Consider the following 18,083-nt stretch of genomic DNA (forward strand, 5'->3'; position numbering starts at 1 on the left):
TTAAGTTTATTCTATTTATGTTGAAAGTTTTACGGTCATCACATCACATAACATCACATCATTTCAACTTCATACAAAGAAAATCCCCTTCTGTGTTAAAGGGTGTGAGCGTCACGCCTCAATGATTTCTCAACTGTAAAAGAAGAGTCAAAGCATGAAGGTGAACGACCGTAAACTGTTTTTTTTTTAAAAAAGGGGAAATGCTGTTTTTGTAACAAGGAACTGCTGCAAATACATACAAAAAAACAAAACAATAAGTTTCCTTAAAACAAAAACAATTCATCTGTTACATTTACTTTATAACAGAGTTTGTTTTTTGACAAATCTATATTTCAGTGAGCGTGCGTCAGCCTCATCGGGGTCTAAATTTAAACTCTTGTGTCTTTGCTTTTGCTTTATTTCGGGTTGGTCCTCGTCTCTCACATCATTTTCCATGTTGCTCATGTTGAGAAACAGGAAGTGAGAGCAGCAGCAGAAACAGCAGCAGCAGAAACAGCAGCAGCATCTGAAGAGCGAAGTAGGGAAGTGAGATCTACAAAACACGCGTCTGACCAGCAGCAGATTATAATCCTCCAAACAGGTAAGAGCTTCATTCTCCTGTAAAATGTTTTTACTGAGGCTATAGAATCGACTTTATAACTTTAAAATTCAACATCTGAACATTTAAAAATGTCACCTTTAAATAATATAGTAACTTATTTTGAAAACAACAGCTATTCTGTACACTTTTTACAGTCAGGTATTAACTGATTTTTAACAACAACAACAAAGATACGTGAACAATAACGACGTATAATTTTATAAGTTTATATTCTTCGTTATGTGATGTATTTTTTTATTTATGGGGAAGTTAGTTTGTTTCCGCTGAAGCTCAAACCGCTGTGATGTCATCGAACTACATCTATATATCTGCCATCTGTATAGAGTATACGAAATGTGCCTTTAATATATATAAGTGTGTATATATACACTTGTACATATAAATATGTATGTGTGTGTGTGTGTGTGTGTGTCACACTGCTGGTGTCAGTGAAGTTGACACGTCCTGTGCTGTCTTCAGTTTACAGGAAGACAGTGGTGTGATATAAATATATATATTTTTATACACACATACAGCATATAATATATATTTATACATATAAATATATGTGTGGTCACACTGCTGCTGTCAGTCACGTCCTGTGCTTCCTGTCAGTTTACTGGAACACAGCTGGTGACATACGTGTGATATATATATATATGTGTATATATACTTATATACATATATATATATATATATGTATATAAGAAATATGAAATGTGCTTTTTAAAAAAAGTGTGTGTGTGTGTAAAAGGTGCATTTCTTATATATATGTGTATATGCATATTTATAATACGCATTTATAAATATTTCTATATATATACTGTATATTTCTTACACACACATAAACACATATAGTATATATATATTTTATATTTTTTGGCGCATTGCATATTCATTATATATGTGTATATATAAGCACACATATGCATATATATGTTTGTGTATATGTGTATACATTATGTAGATATAGTAGTTATTCCACACACATACAGTACATATATTTGTACATGCACACACGCACATATATACATTTCATATTTATTATACATGTGTATGTGTAGTATATATGTAGTGATTATATATTTATGTAGATAAATATTACTTCCACACACACATACAGTATATATTGTGCTGTACTGGCTATGTACAATATATAAACACACACGCACGCACGCACACACGCACGCGCACACACACACACACACACACACACACACACAATGCCTAACCTTAACCCTTAAAACCAGGTCTTAACCCTGGAAAAGCACCTCAAAGTTGTGGGGGCCACACCTGTGTGTGTGTGTGTGTGTGTGTGTGTGTGTGATTCACACTCACTTCCTCTTGTTGTCTTCTTCACGTCACAGATGAAATAATTCTGTTAGTGTTTTTTTCTTCTCTTTGCAGGTCAGATCTCACCATGGCTCAAGGCTGCCTGAGGTGTTTAAAGTTCATCATGTGTGTCTCCAACTTTCTTTGTTTTGTGAGTACACTGTTCTCTCTTTTACTGTATAAATATACATATATATATATATGTATATTTATATACATATATATATATATTACTGGTTTGTAAACGCGCTCACTCTCCCTGCACCAAACCCCATAGAGAAAACCAGTGTTTTTAACTCACAGGAACACAGGAGCTGCTGGTCCACTGCTGCCCCGTGTGGTCACTTTGTGTCACTGACGTAAATCTGACACAGAAATGACAAAAAAAAGACATTTGAACTCAGCGATGGAGGCAGCAGTGGATCGACAACTCCTGTGTGTGTTGCTGTGATGTTAAAATCACTGATTTTCCTCTATGGGCTTTGGTGCGGGGAGAGTGAGCGCGTTTTACAAAACGTAATAGTTCCGTACTTATTGAGCTTATTTGTTTGGTCGCTGCGTGTGTCGTCAGGTGTGCGGCGTGTCGGTGCTCGGCCTCGGCGTCTACATGATGATGTACTTCAAAATGGCGGCGCTAACGCCGACGCTAGCCAAGTTCAACCTAGCGAGTCTGCTGCTGAGCTGCGGCATCATCATCACCTGCGTCTCCTTCCTGGGCTTCCTGGGAGCTCTGAAGGAGAACCGCTGTCTGCTGCTCATGGTAACACACACACTCACACACACACTCACACACACACGAACAGTGAAGTTTATTTTGTTTGTTTGTGTTGTTGTTGTTGTTGTTGACAGTATTTCCTGCTGTTGTTCGTCCTGATGTTGGTGGAGTTGACGTTAGCTTGTTTACTCCTCGTGTATGAAAAAGAGGTAAGTTTGTGTTCTTCACTGTTGTGTACTATTGTTGCGTAGCGTAGCGTTGTGTACTGTATCATGTGCTAATCTGGTGGGCGGAGCTTAGGAGTTTTTAATTAACTCAGAATTTTTTTTTAAATTTAACTCAGAATTTTTACTTTTTTAAATCGAACTCTTTAATTGTTTCTTTTTTATTTTAACTTAACTCTCGGATTTTTTTTTTAAAAACTTAACTCAGATTTTTTTACTTTTTTTTTTTTTTTTACTTAAGTCTTATTTTTTTACTTTTTAAAAAAACGTAACTCTCAGAGTTCTACGGAGCCCCCTGAGTGACATGAGGACAAAAAAAAAGACAGTTTTTTTTTTTTTTTTTTTTTTGAAATCTCGAATTTTGAAATTTTGAAAAAAAAGACGAAAAAATAAATTAAAAAAATTTAATCTCGAGTTTCCAAAAAATAATGAATTTTTTTTTTTTTGAACATTTGAAAAAAAAAAAAAAATCATAATTCTTTGGAAACTCAAGATCTCGACGAAACTCGAGATTTAAATAATAATAAAAAAAAAAAATCATTTTTTTTTCTTATGTCACTTCGGGGGCTCCATAGAATTCAAACTTTAAAAAACAGAAAGATAAAAATAACTTATCTCTTGTAATTTGGATTCTTTTTTACTTAACCTATCGTTGTGCATTGTTGTGTACTGACATGTGCTAATCTGGTGGGCGGAGCTTAGGAGAGAGAGAGAGACCTGGGAGGTTGATGAGAATGAACTTGCCTACTGCAGCTTTATTTGTTGACGTATTATTTTGACTCTTGCTTTGCTTTAATCTGCTTAGATTGGGAAAATGGTGGAGGACGATCTGAACGAAGGGTTGGAAAAAGCTCGACAAGGCACGGCTAACTCGACCATCCGCGCAGAGTGGGACACGCTTCAGAACTGGGTGAGTGTGACGTGGATCTGTGTCGTCTGGTGAAAGACTCAGTGATGTCATGTTGTTGTTGTTGTCGTTGTTGTTGTTTTCTTTTAAACGTTGCGTTTCAGCTGCACTGCTGTGGCGTCAAAAACGTGTCAGACTGGGGAAGCTCGGTGCCGAAGTCGTGCTGTCGGAACGGATGCGACGTCCCCAAACCTGCGTACAGAGAGGTAAATTAAAGCTGCGCTACGCAACACAAAATTTTAGAGCACAGTTATAATAGGACGTTTCGAGAGAGTTCAAACGTTGATTCCGCGCGGATGAAATAATCCGATGCTAATTTTCTTGCTGATTAAAAAAAAAAGCGTTGTTTTTGAGTCTCAGACGTGTCTTTTGTGTCTTCACAGGGTTGTTTGGACACAATGAAGAAGCTGTTTGAAGACAATTTTCTCACCACTGGAGTCTCTGTCATTGTTTTCTGCATCATCGAGGTAAAATAAAGCTGCACTGCGTCATTTTCAACATTCTCAGAATTCAGATTTTTTTCTTTTACTTAATTTGGATTTTTTTTAAAAACTTATTTTTTTTTAAACTTAACTCTCTTTTTTATTTACTCAGAATTCAAACTTTTTTTTACTTAACTCAGAATTCAGACAGTTTTTAAACTTAACTCTCAGAATTCTGACCTTTTTTTTTACTTAACTCAGAATTTTGACCTTTTTTTTTTACTTAACTCTTAGAATTTGGATTTTTTTTTTTAGCTTAACTCTTTGAATTTGGACTTTCTCCCTCAGAATTTGAACTCTTTTTTACTTAACTCTCAGATTTTATTTAATTTTTTTTAATTTTTTACTTAACTCTTAGAACTTAGACTTTTTTTTTTACTTAACTCTTAGAACTTAACTCTTAGAATTTTGGCTTTTTTTCCCTCAGAATTTAGATTTTTCTTTTTTTACTTAACTCAGAATTCAGACAGTTTTTAAACTTAACTTTCAGAATTCTGACCTTTTTTTTTTACTTAACTCTCAGAATTTTGGCTTTTTTTTACTTAACTCTTAGAATTTGTGCTTTTTTAAAACTTAACTCTCGGAATTTGAACACTTTTTTACTTTACTCAGAATTTTGACCTTTTTTTTTACTTAACTCTTAGAATTTTTTTTTATTTTTTACTTAACTCTTAGAACTTAGACTTTTTTTTGACTTAACTCTGTGAATTTTGGCTTTTTTTCCCTCAGAATTTAGATTTTTATTTTTTTACTTAACTCTTGGAATTCATTTATTTTTTACTTAACTTTCAGAATTTTCTTTCTTTAAAGATCTTTTGGTTTATCTTTGATATATTTTTCGTCTGTCGTCCGTGTTTCCGTGACAGGTCTTGGGGATGTGTTTCGCGATGACGCTCTTCTGCCACATCAGCAGATCTGGACTGGGTTATAAGCTATAAAAGAATAAAAGAACGACGTCGACGCTCCCTGACCCACACGTGTACGAGGACGTGATCTGATGTTACTACGGCAACGATAGTGACGTTGTTGTTCTTTTTTTAGCCGTCGGTGAAACGCGTCACTAAATAAATATTTTTATAGTGTTAAAATACAATAATGTAAATAAATGAATTTTAAATAAAGACTTCAGGTTGATTTAAAACATAAGTTTAGATTTAACATTTAGAATCAACATTTTAACATGTTTTGATTTGTTGTGAACTGTATCATGTGCTAATCTAGTGGGCGGAGCTTAGGAGTTTTTAATTAACTCTCTGAATTTTTTTTTTTAAACTTAACTCAGATTTTTTTACTTTTTTTTTTTAACTTAAGTCTTATTTTTTTACTTTTTTAAAAACGTAACTCTGAGTTCTACGGAGCCCCCGAAGTGACATGAGAAAAAAAAAAAAAAAGACTTAATTTTTTTTGGGAAATCTCGAATTTTGAAATTTTGAAAAAAAATTGAAAAAAAAAAAGATTGAAATCTCGAGTTTCGAAAAAAATAATGAATTTTTTTTTTTGAAAATTTGAAAAAAAAAAAAAATCAAAACTCGAGACCTCGACGAAACTGGAGATTTAAATAAAAAACAAAAGACTTCAGGTTGATTTAAAACATAAGTTTAGATTTAACATTTAGAATCAACATTTTAACATGTTTTAATTTAGATGTTTTTGCTGAAAATGAGGTTGAAACTTTGTTATTTTGTCAGTTGTTAAATGAGGCAAAGCTTTGCTGTTATTGTATTTACAAACTGCGTTACATTAACCACAAACTATTATAAACGTTATAATGCAGTAATAAAGGATCTGCTGTGGATTATAAGCTTCTTCTCTGATCATCAGTGTTTCCTGTGTTCAGCGTGTGCTTCACTGATCGCTGGTGAAAACATGAATTTTAACCACTTCCTCTTTTAAACGCTGTTCAACCATCACTCGCTTCCTAAAAACTCACTCATCAGTTTCAGTTTCATCAGTAACACAAAAGTCTTTCTATATTAAACTTCTTCCACTAACTTTGACGGGGAAAAAAACCCCCAAAACCAGGCTGCAAATTATTTAAATTCTACAATAGATTTACTTTGTAAAGAAAGTGGTTTAGACTTCTTTAAACTAGCTCTCACATTTACTTTTTAAAAAAAAAATTGAATTTCAAATTCTGACTTTTTATTAACAGAATTCTGATTTTTTTATTACTTAAATCTCAGAATTCAGACTTTATGAATTTTTGAATTTGACTTTCAAATTCTGACTTCAGCATCGGACTTTTTTAAACATAACTCTCAGAATTTCCGACTTTAGCGTAATTTTGACAACTCCCGCCCCCCAACTCTCAGAATTTGTAATTTTGCCTCAGGAATATATATATTCTGTACGAGTAAATAAAATAAGCAAAAAAAACCTACAAGAAAACAAAACAATAAAGGAATTCAGACTTAATTCACATAATTCTGACTTCCAAATCTACAAATTCTGACTTTTTAGAATTCACATTTTTTTTCCCTCAGAGTCACAATTCGTAGAAAAAACATAATCTAACTCAGAATTCTCTTTTGTTTGCAAAAAATTCTCTCTTCCATTAGCCTAAATAAAAAAAATAGAGTAAAAAAAAAAAAAAGAACAACAGGTAACAGAAGAAATTTATTTATTTAAAGAATAAATCCTGCATCAATATTTTAAGACAAAAATACTAAGATTTGCTTTACACTTTAAAATAATTTTGTTCTTTTTTTTTCTTAAAACCATCACACACAAAAAATAGAAACAGGTACAATTTTGTAATTAAAAAAGAAAAGAAAATGTAACTGTACACAGCGTAATAATAATAATATATCATTTATTGCAAACGGAACAAACCCTGACACCTCAGAAACTATCAACAAGTATTGTAATTCACCTACAGATATGAAAAGACAAAAAATAAAACTACTGTTACAGCTCTGTGCACCTCAAATCGCTGTGTTAAGACTGGTTTTTTCCACCTCCGCTGCCCCCTGCAGGTCTCCAGAGGAAGCTCAGCGTCACGTGAGTGAGTTTCGTTAAGGTCCTTTTTGTTATGTTTTGTTTTTCAGGGATTTCCAGTGAATGTGGCACTTTCTTCTCGTTCCTTTAAAGATTCCAGACGAACAGTCGTATTCAAAGTCCGTCTCAGTCCACGCGTATTATTTTTTGAAAAAAAATCATTAAAAAAGAAGCAAAAATTGATTGAATGACCCTCTCACGTCATGCTAACGTTGTTAGCCGAGCTCACGCTCTCACAGGAAACCTGCTACGACATCGTTAAAAAAAACCATTTGCGTTACGATTATTATTTTGATTTTAAAAAAAGGACCATTGCTCAAAAATGTTTTTGTTCCACTCAGCAGCTGAACTTTGCTAAGCTATGCCTTTATATTAAATATTAAAACAGGCTCAAGTTTTATTTCAACCACAAACCACTCGCTAACAACAACAACAACAAGCTACGTTTACAGTTATGACGTGAATAAATGTACGGTCGTAGTGAAAACCTACTTGAAGAACGCCTCCACGACTACGTCTGTGCTCCAGAAAAGAAAAGAAAAGAAAAATGCCCTGAAGTGAACGAAAAAAATGAAAGTAAATAAAGCTTCATCCACACTACGATGTTTTCATTTCAAAACATTGTAGATTGGGCTCCGTATCAGAAGTGATCTGCGGCCAAAACTTGTTTTACGGGAAAAAAATTTCAGGGTCGATTTTTTATGTTAGTGGATAATAGCAATAAAAAAACGTCGGTTTTTCGTAGAATAATAACAGCGCGTTCCATTTTGAAAGTTGGAAGTTTGGTTTGAGAACTCGCAAGTGGATCTCGCGTCCCGCTAGCCACCGTTAGCAATACCAGTACAATACTGTACGACTGATTTACCGCGACGCAAACATAACAGAAGTGCAACGAACGGCAAACGTAGTGTTTTTACGATTTTACGCTAGTGGCAGCCATCTTGGAATCCTATGTCCGTTTTTTGCGAGGTTGCTCTCCCGACTTAACGAGTTATAAAACCATCCTCCCTGGTTGGAACACGGAAATTCCAACTTCCGGCGACAACTGGAACGCACCATTATCCTACTTTAGGCAAGGGCCCTGCTTCGCGGAGGCAGCCATCTTGTGCTAGCATGTTTCTACAGAGGAACAAAGCAGCCAAAGCACGCGCGTTTTGACGTTTTTGAAGCAGGGCGACGACATCCTTTCTGGTACTCGTAGGCCACCGTAGTTTGCCCGACACCCTCCTTCACTAATTCTTACACACTGGACCTTTAATATCGGATCAATATCTCAGTATTGTTGGTCCAAAAAACTTAATCTAATCAATAGGAGCTGTATAATCTCAAGGATCGACAGTGTGTGAAGACGGTGGATTTAAGACTAAATAGTGGACACAGTGATTCGGAATCTACGACTATGTGTGATATAAAACCCTAACCCTAAACCCACAGGTCCGATCGCTCTTCACGGATTTCACTAATACCCTAAACGTGTAATACGGGACAGAAATAAAGAAGAAGCAGCATTTTTTAGCCGAGTCACGTTGTGGGAAAGTCCAGTGTCTTAAATGTTGTTGTTTCATGATGTTTGGTTATTTTTAAAAAAAGTGGCTCCAAATATAGAATGTTTTGGGAAACTGGACTTAGGTCTAAGTTGTTATTATTAAATACGTTTGAGCAGGAATGAACGGTTTCACTGTCAAATGGACACTTCTGCTTTCACGTCGACGTTCACACTCAGAAGCGTGTGAGCTCGTCACGTGACCTGGAGCCGCGAGGAACAGCGTTCACGCGCAGCACGGGGTTCGTCTGCGTCGTACCGAGGTGAAAGTATCGCGACGGTTCTGTAACATGGTGAGCTTTTCTACGTGTAAGAGGGTAAAAAAAAGTACAGCAGCAGTGAAGTGGAAGTGCAAATTCAAACTGTGATGAAGAACTCTGAACAGTGGAGGGCAGTATAGTACACGTCTCAGTGTACAGTCTGCCAGACAGTATTATTCTTAGAAGCAGCATCGAACAATAAAAAAGTGTGAATCCACGGGCTAAAAAAGACGCTAATTGAGAGATGGTCTATAGATTTTTTTGTTTTGGCCGATAATTGAGAAATGGTCTATTGATTTTTTTGGCCGATAAATGAGAGATGGTCTATTGATTTTTTGGCCGATAATTGAGAAATGGTCTATTGATTTTTTGGCCGATAATTGAGAAATGGTCTATTGATTTTTTCTGGCCCATAATTGAGAGATGGTCTATTGATTTTTTTGTTTTGGCCGATAATTGAGAGATGGTCAATTGCTTTTTTGTCAATAATTGAGAGATGGTCTATTGCTTTTTTGTCAATAATTGAGAGATGGTCTATTGATATATTTGGCCGATAATTGAGAGATGGTCTATTGATATTTTTGGCCGATAATTGAGAGATGGTCTATTGATTTTTAGGCCGATACTTTAGAGATGGTCTATTGATTTTTAGGCCGATAACAGAGACGGCCAATTGTTTATATTGTTTTTTTCTTAATGAATTGATGAGGCTGCAGCAACCTGAGTCACTTCAGCAACTTCCTGGTTTTGGTTGCTCAGTAACAAACGTGACAGAAGCTCCGCCCCTAGGGGAAAAAGGCTTCTTTACATTTCTTTTTGCAAACACGCTGCATGTGAACAGCCACTCAGATGACCTGACCACTGAATTTGGGCGGAGTATTTTTGCAGTGCATGTGTAATCCTACTCGAAGCTGCTCAGAGGATCAGATTCTCTCATCGGTCCGATCAAAGGCATTTTTTAGCAAACTATTATTCATTCAGTGAGCAGTTATTTGTCGTGTGACTAAAGAAGAACATTCGCTTTAAACATCATGTTGTGGTTATTTCTGCAGGTTGTTACTGAGTGGTGCAGCTCCAGGACGCTGCAGGGGTTACAGACAGGGTTTCAGGTGGTGCTGCTGGTTCTGGTTCTGGTTCTGGTTCTGGTTCTGTCCGGTTGCCGAGGCTCTCTGAGGCTCAGGAATGGTGTGGCTTTTGGTCAGAGAGACGCAGCCTCTCTGCCCACCTGCGCTGCAGCAAACTTTTAGAGGGGCACCAGCCTGGTGGTGTGGAACAGGAGGGGGTTCAGGTCCTCGGCGTGGACGGCCCGATGGAGCGACGGCTCCGAGCGGCTCCGCTCGATTTTTGGCAGCAGGTCTTGCACCTGCTCGATGGCCACCAGGATCTAAATGAACGGCAGACGGTTTAGGAGTGACGGTCACATATGAGGACGTTACTCTCAGGGTCAGGACTGGACCGGAACTACAGCTAACATGCGGGGGTTTTATGCGGGCAGTTTTTGGCCGATAAATGACAGATGGCTCACTCACCTGAGGAAACAGCGGCCTCTCGTCGCGCTTAAACTTCAAGCATTCGACAATGAGCCTTCTCATTGATTTGGGTGAGGTACTGGACAGCTTACTGAGGTCCGGAGACAAGTAGCCACGTCCAACCATAAAGATTATCTGAAAAACAAGACAAACAGTCAGTGACGCTGCCGTCCATCATCAGCGATCGGGTAACAGATCTCATGTTGTCCGACTGCTAAACAGAATTAGCCGCGTTGATGTTTTGTGAGTACTTGTATCGTCCAGAACACGGTAAAAGTGTCTCTGTACCATATGGACAGATATTGGCTATGACATTTGTGTAGAGTGTGTGTGTGTGTGACCTGGTCTCTGTTGTTGATATTGGCGTAGGGCAGCAACCCTGCCATCAGCTCAAACAGAACTACTCCATAGCCGTAGACATCAGACTGGAACGTGTATGGGTTGCTGTCCTGCATTCGGATTACTTCAGGAGCCTTCAGGAGGGGCAAAAAAAAAAAATGAGTTTAATTAATTAATTTATGTATTAATCTGCCATTTATCTCATTTTTATTTTAACTTAACTAATTTAAGATACAGTTTCCCTTGCTGTCAAGCTAGCAAACAGTACATAGCTTTTTACTAAACCCACAACTCTTAAAAAACATTAAAAAACATGATTAGAAAAGTCAGAAATGACATTATTAAAATTAAATGCATCATTTCGATGTTTGATGCTCTTGTGACTTGCTATTAAAAAATATTATACATTATTCTGCTTTCATTGAGCAGACTTAGTCAATAGTTTGTATTTGACAATGACGCCCTCTGGTGGAGAATAGTAAAACTCATCAATTCAAAAGATTCCAAGATTTGAACATCCACATATTCTAAAAATGCATGTATTGTGCATTAATGGCAGCAAGATAAAATATGTTTAACTTTGAATGGGTTTCAATGAGCTGGAAATAAGATCAAATAAGATTGAAAAGCACCTCCAAAGTCCAGATCTGAACCGGTCTAACCAGTCAAAAGCCTCCAGTCAGCAAAAAAAAAAGGAGGAAAGAAAGCGCATCACGCTCACCATCCAGAGAATGGAGCCGCTCGGCTGCTGCACCTGCTGAGATCCAGTCCACCGAGACTTGACCGTGGCCAGGCCGAAGTCACCGATCTTTACAGTCCAGCCCTCATGGAGGAAAATATCTGGAGGAGCAGAGCTCAGGAAACCGTTTCCGATTTTTCAACCATTTCAATGTGAAAATGTTGGAGTTTCTTTTCTTCATATAACAAAGAACTGTCGATTGAAAAGATTTGTTCACAGAATCGTTCAGTACGTTCGTTAAAGCAGCAAATATTGACATATTTCCTTTGTATAAAGTAGGAGATTAACACACGTTTTTTTAGTCTTTTTAACTGATCTACAGTTCGGCAACAGCATTAATACAGACACACAACTGTCCCGAGCTGAAACTGGACAATTAAAGGATACTATTTGATTTCAGATCTCGGTGAATTATGTTCTTCGCATGAAGATAGCTGAAAGAAAAGAGAGGGAGAGAAAGACAGTTTAAGTATTAACATTTCTGCTTTTTTATCATACTTTAAACTTATTAAATGGCATTTGAACAAATACAGTATAAGCAAAAAACTGCTCTGTGTGTTGTGGTACAGTGTGAATAAAGCACAACATCCACATCCACAAGAGTTGTCACAGTAACATGAGTGTGTGTGAGTGTGTGTGTGTGTTCGGCTCTTACTCCATGCCCTGCGCCGTCTGTCTGGCCACGTCGATGCGCCGCATCGTGTCAAACTTGGTTTCAGTGACGTGCAGATGGCGATACAGGCTGCTGCCTTCACACCACTGAGTGATGATGGCAAAGTTGGGCTTAGTCATGTAGCCCATGAAGAGCAGGATGTTGACGTGGCGGGTTTTCCTGCAGAGAGAAGAGAGACTGCCTCACATCCTGGTCTAATTAAGACAAAGTTACCGAAACGGTGGCAGGGCAAAAACTCTGCCTCGAGTATTCGTTTAATGATGGCGGAGACGGAGAGTGAAACAGGCCGTAAAAAGGCAGAAAATGTCCAAAGTGTGGGACCATTTTGTGCTTAAACAAGAAGCTAACGCGGTGCAGTGTAAACGACAACGTCCTCAGTGATTGAGCATCTGAGCCGATAGCATCCAGTTGCTAACGCTTCCGGTACATGCTAACGCAAACATTGATGTTAGCTGATTTAATGTTGCCAACGTAAACATTGATGTTACCCGATTTAACGTAGCTCACTTGGGCTGCAGCTATGGAATATTTTTGTAATCGAGTATTCTACAGACTATTCCTTGAGTAATTGGATTTAAAAAAAATGTAAAAATTAAATAATATTGATTATTTTGCGTCCTTGATTCATCAAAAAAAATAAATGGTCCAAAACTCGATTACAAAGATATGCGCTAGCTGCAACCCGATGCAACATTGTACGTCTGACAGTTGAACACGGCGACTCACCGCAGGACCTGCATTTCATTTTTGAAGGCCTGCAGCTGCTCCGGCGTTGGCTCGGTCACTTTGAGAACCTTGATTGCGACGTCGCCGTGCCACTTCCCCTTAAACACCGTTCCAAAGGAACCGGCGCCGATTCTCTTCTGGACGTTGACCTCTCGAGAATGAACCTCCCAGTAGTAACTCGAGTCCCTGTAGCCGCCTCGGTGCTGAAACGACGCCAAGAAACCAACAAACTTTTACTTTGCAGAACAACAATCTGCGAACTTCAGGTTCCGTCCCGGTCCGACGTTCACCTACCACTTTCTTTTTGTCGTCAGACGAGGAGGACTTGCGCTCCTTGTGCTCTGAAGGAGACTTTGGTGGTTTCCTACCCGGGGAGCCGAGAGAGGGCGGGCTGGTGGAGGGTTTTGGGGAAGGTTCGGGACCTGTGGATTCAGCAGGAAGCAAAAATTGAGACACGGGTTCAAGAAAACGAAAACACTGCAAGAGAAAAACTGATTTTAAATCCTTACCAATTGTGTTGTTGAATTTTAGTGCTTCCTAAAAAGAGGAAAAACACAAGGTTAATATATAATGATCTACATTTACATATTTGCTCCTGGTCGCGGGAGATGCCACACATTTTTGAGTCAAATTTCTTTTCGTAACATCACATCTTGTGATATTTTCACGATGATAAAGTAATTTTTCATCGGTTTCCTTGCAGATATGAACCAAATGAAGGTAGAGTGTGGACAAAAAAAAGCGATATATTATATCATCTTCATGCCCATTTCCTACTAAACTTAACTTTAATTTGCCGGGAACATAGAATTATCTGCAGACTGACCTCTATGATGCTGGCGCCAACAGGACCCACCGTGCTGACCATGTGAACGTTGGGAGTGGACGTGGACCGATGCCTCTGCAGAGACTGACCGTCTCCGCCGGGTATGGGGAAGCGAAAGGCCGAGGTCGGGGACAAGAGGTCCATCCTGTGTGATCAATCAACCAACCAATCAATCAATCAATCGATCAATCAATCAATCAATCAAGAAGAGTGTGGGTTGTGGATTGAGATTGAAAAGGATTTGTCTCTCGGGTGGCATCTTACCCAGCGGGCTCTGGGGTTAAGGCTAGATTACTCTGTGACGGGGAATTTTCTGGCAATAGAATCTGTGGATACTCGTCCGTGCAAGTATTAGAATCAATCCTGGACAACACACACCCACACACAAGGGGAAAAGTCATTAATCTATGGGTTTGTTTCTTTGTCCATAAGGAAATTGTGACATTTGTTTTCGGTTTTGTTTTCTGGAGAAGAGGATTCACATGTGAATATTTTAGGAAAACAATAGACAGATTTCTCATATTCTGAGATCAAAACAAAGAGGTCTTTTTCCTCCCAATTCCGAAATGTAGGGAATATTTTTAAGCAGATCAATGAGGAATAGTTCAAACAGCAATATCTATAAAAGGAAAATCAACAGTAAAATAATGAATTTACCCAAATATTTCAAATATGGATGTCGGACGAAACCGTTTTCTGAATTTCAGCCAACATATTATGACAATAGTGAAAAGGATGATCGTCACTCACCGTTTGCTCACAGTATCCATGTCGACACACACAGTCGGGACCTTGCTACTACAGTGCTGATGAAATTTGTATCCACACGTCTGACACCTGAAGCCGTTGAACAGAAACTTGTGGCAGAAATCACAGTAAGCTAACTTGAAGAAGGTTTTCCGTACCTGCACAAACAAAACAAACAGAAACCACAGTGTTTTTTTTTTTACTTCTGCGGCAGCAAAATAAAAACAATTCAGACAGACGTGCAGCTGTGTTTTTTGCCAGCTACTTACAAAATTGTGCATGGTGAGGGGAATATCATCCAGGACTTCAACTAAAAGCTCCTCTCCAACCAGAGGAGTGATGTCTGTGTCCCAGTCTGTCAGTCTCTTACGACTAAACCGGCAAAGAAAACACGCAATCATTTATTTTAATGATATGGGTTAAAAATAGTAGTCCACAAGTCACAATCAATTGTTATTTGGAAGATTGACATGACATGGCCACTCCCTTACCCTTCTAGAAGGCGGAAAACAGCACAGCAGTCCTGATTTAAGCCTCGCACTTTGAGAGCTTTGTCCAGACTCTCGTGCACAGTCTGTCCTTGACGAACGTTGACCTGGGGACAGGAGGAAGCGTTTCATTAAGTCCGACTTTCACACAACGTGAAGCAACGGAGAAGCAAAAGCACGACACAAGCTACACCTGACGATAAACAGAAATGGTCACTTTATTGGGTACAACCGACACCAATAGAGATCGTCACTTGATTAGATACACTACATTTATATTAGGTATACCTGACCTATCTATAGAAGCAGATGCACCTTAAAAAAGCAGTCACTTTATTAGGTACATCTCAAGTGGTTACAATATTAAGAACAGAAGAAAATTGATGAAGATTTAAAAATGAATTCATGAGTGATTAATGGTATAATTGCAGCTGCTCGGTGGAAATAGCGTTTTATAAAAAGGGGTCTTCTCTGATATTAACGCAAATATCACACAAATTTAAATCAAGTTTAAAGTCAGGCTGAAATTGACGATTATTAGGATAAGAACTCAGAGAATATTCACATTTAAGAAGCTGAAAAATCTGAGAAAAATTGACTGATGACGTAAATAACTGATCTGTGCTGTAAAAACCTTTTCACGTGGCTCCATGTCTCACAATTTTTCCCACAATCATGACAATAAATCCACCACATTACAACAACTGCTATTTCTGAGAATGATAAAAACTCTGTTGGTGTGATGGAGATAATGAGTCAAATGTGTGACAGATGGCCACAGGCAACTTCTGTGAAACCAAACACCAACCGACCTCATGCTGAGTCATTAATGTGTTGTGATGTACGTCACATTTCAGTGCAAGTAATTACACTTTCAGCCCACAGAGCTGGCAAACGTCAACAATCCCTCACTAATCCTCTTAAAAAATACTTGAAATTGTTATTCTTTGAATGCGCCGTATGTCGTAACGGCATCGTTAAAGAGGAAAAAGCGTCTCACCACTGTCCTCTGTTTGTTGGGGAGGTAGACTCGGATGGTGCCCCCACCTCGCGGCACATCCTCCGGACTGGTCTCCCCCGAGGAGGAGTAGGAGGAGGAGGTGGAGGACATGATGGGAGGTGAGAGGAGGGGGGAAGGGGGAGAGGATGGTGTCGTCCTTGCACTTGCAGCTCTTCAACCTCAGGACAGATTCATGCACAGCAGGGTCCAGAGGAGCTTCCTCTTCACTGAAATCCTGGAACATTCAAGGACAATCTTCAATTAGAAACGTGTACTTAGGGTTTTAAAGTAAAAGGAAACAATGCTCTGGTTATCACTTTCTTTCTTTCTTTCAGAATATCGATCGGTGTTCCGCAAACCTCAACTTTTAATGATTTCTTTGTTATGTGGAGCAAAGGAACCAGAAAATATTCACATTTAAAGAAGTTGTAAAATCAGAAATCACTCAAACCCATCAAATCAGTTATCAGCCCTAGTTCATTCAGTTCATTTTGTTCACTACATTTTAAAATCTTATTTTAGTAAATTGGAGATATCCCTTAAATTATATCATCTGTATGTCTGCAACTTAGGCTGTTTTTTTCCATTTTGTCCATAAAATATGAAAAAATATTGATCTTTGTTTGCAAACCCTTGAAATCATGATGTTCTTAAATTACTTATTCTGTCCATATCTCACATTTATTCAGTTTAAAATGAAAATAAGGCCTTATTATGAATTTATATGTAATGTTAAATGTAATGTACTTTATTTCTGTAGCCCTTTACAACTACTTACAGGGGCTTTGCAAAATAAAAGACACAGAGCACTAAAAACAAAGGGTATAAAAACAAATTCATACATAAATCAAAGCATGGAAATACCAAATAACAACCCACAAGAATAAAAGGGTGGCTAAAAGGACACAAAAATGACGATATAGTGCCTTCCCCATCTCGGTGTGTTTTCTCGATATTCGATTAAATACATTTTAAGGCTAATACCTGCCGATACCGATTAGATAATATCGTGCATCCCTACTAACATTACCAGGTATTATGTCACACGGAAGCAACGACAAACAAACCACCTGTTGTTACTTGTCGAAATGTAACGTCAACACGTTAAAAAGTACATTTTAAAAAGTAAACAATAGAAATAGAAAAAGACCGAGCACTGAACTCTCGCTGACAGCCTGAAGCTGCAAATGTAGCAAACTTGCTAATTAACTCGGATGACGTTAATGCTAGCTGACGTTAGCCTACGTTAAGATTTTGACTGCGATGCTATGCTATGTGGTTCAAAATCCGACACTTTACTAACTTTGGCATACACTTGTTTCCCCTCTACTTGTGATCTTCACCTAGCGAAACCAATTCACTGTTTTTTTTCTTCCCAGAGCGCTGATAAGTAGGTTAAGCGGTGACACAGTGACGACATGATGCTAACGACGACAAGTTATTACAGCGCTCGTACACTGAAGCGGAGCTAACTAGCTGGGCAGCTAGCGAGCTAACCAGCTGCCGGGAGTGGGAGAGGAGATTAGGAGGCTAACACAGAGGCTAACGCACCTTTCACGTGAACGGTGTCATGCTTTTTTTAATGCTCACGTAACTACTAGCAGGCTAACGTTAGCAAACTTAATAAAGTGGGGGTGGGGGCTGGGGGTTTACCTCCGCGTCAGTTTGTTGGCTACTAGTTCTTCTTTTTACACACTGTCGTGACGTCATATTTCAATTAGCGCGCGGCGCAAAAACGCGACGCAGCAGCTGCTCGCACACACGCTCGCGAGCAGGAAAACAGCGAGAGGAGAAAACGGAAAGAGCCGCCGCACATTTTTAAAGCGTTTCAACGACAGTTTGAAGACATAACTCTCGCTCACCTGTAGCAGCCATCTTGAATCCTCTCAATCTGGAGTCGGATCTGTCAAGAGGACTTCGGGGGAAAGCGGAAAACCTCGGCGAAAGGCTCCGTCCTCATTGGTCCACTCGGAGAG

At 38.5% G+C, this 18,083-nt stretch overlaps 2 protein-coding genes across 2 annotated transcripts; one reads left to right on the forward strand and one right to left on the reverse strand.

Annotated features, from left to right (window-relative positions):
* The first annotated feature begins 489 nt into the window (after positions 1 to 489).
* LOC310939896 (leukocyte surface antigen CD53-like) lies at positions 490 to 5,774 on the forward strand. Its single transcript, XM_083904753.1, has 8 exons — positions 490 to 580; positions 1,988 to 2,063; positions 2,484 to 2,672; positions 2,762 to 2,836; positions 3,657 to 3,761; positions 3,863 to 3,964; positions 4,142 to 4,225; positions 5,107 to 5,774. Exons 2-8 carry the CDS (start codon positions 2,001 to 2,003, stop codon positions 5,176 to 5,178), a joined length of 690 nt encoding a protein of 229 aa, XP_083760879.1. The 5' UTR covers positions 490 to 580; positions 1,988 to 2,000; the 3' UTR covers positions 5,179 to 5,774.
* A 1,191-nt stretch (positions 5,775 to 6,965) lies between these two features.
* araf (A-Raf proto-oncogene, serine/threonine kinase) lies at positions 6,966 to 17,996 on the reverse strand. Its single transcript, XM_083905360.1, has 16 exons — positions 17,970 to 17,996; positions 16,108 to 16,342; positions 15,111 to 15,214; positions 14,889 to 14,991; positions 14,623 to 14,777; positions 14,137 to 14,235; positions 13,873 to 14,017; positions 13,556 to 13,583; positions 13,341 to 13,468; positions 13,047 to 13,249; positions 12,303 to 12,479; positions 12,035 to 12,081; positions 11,630 to 11,748; positions 10,911 to 11,042; positions 10,570 to 10,704; positions 6,966 to 10,424 (listed from the first exon to the last, which is right to left on the reverse strand). The coding sequence occupies exons 2-16, from the start codon at positions 16,216 to 16,218 to the stop codon at positions 10,284 to 10,286; spliced, it is 1,827 nt and encodes a 608-aa protein (XP_083761486.1). The 5' UTR covers positions 16,219 to 16,342; positions 17,970 to 17,996; the 3' UTR covers positions 6,966 to 10,283.
* Between the last annotated feature and the right edge of the window lie 87 nt (positions 17,997 to 18,083).

This window comes from Microchirus variegatus, assembly GCF_963457635.1.
Source record: "Microchirus variegatus genome assembly, chromosome: 18".
Classification (NCBI taxonomy): domain Eukaryota; kingdom Metazoa; phylum Chordata; class Actinopteri; order Pleuronectiformes; family Soleidae; genus Microchirus; species Microchirus variegatus.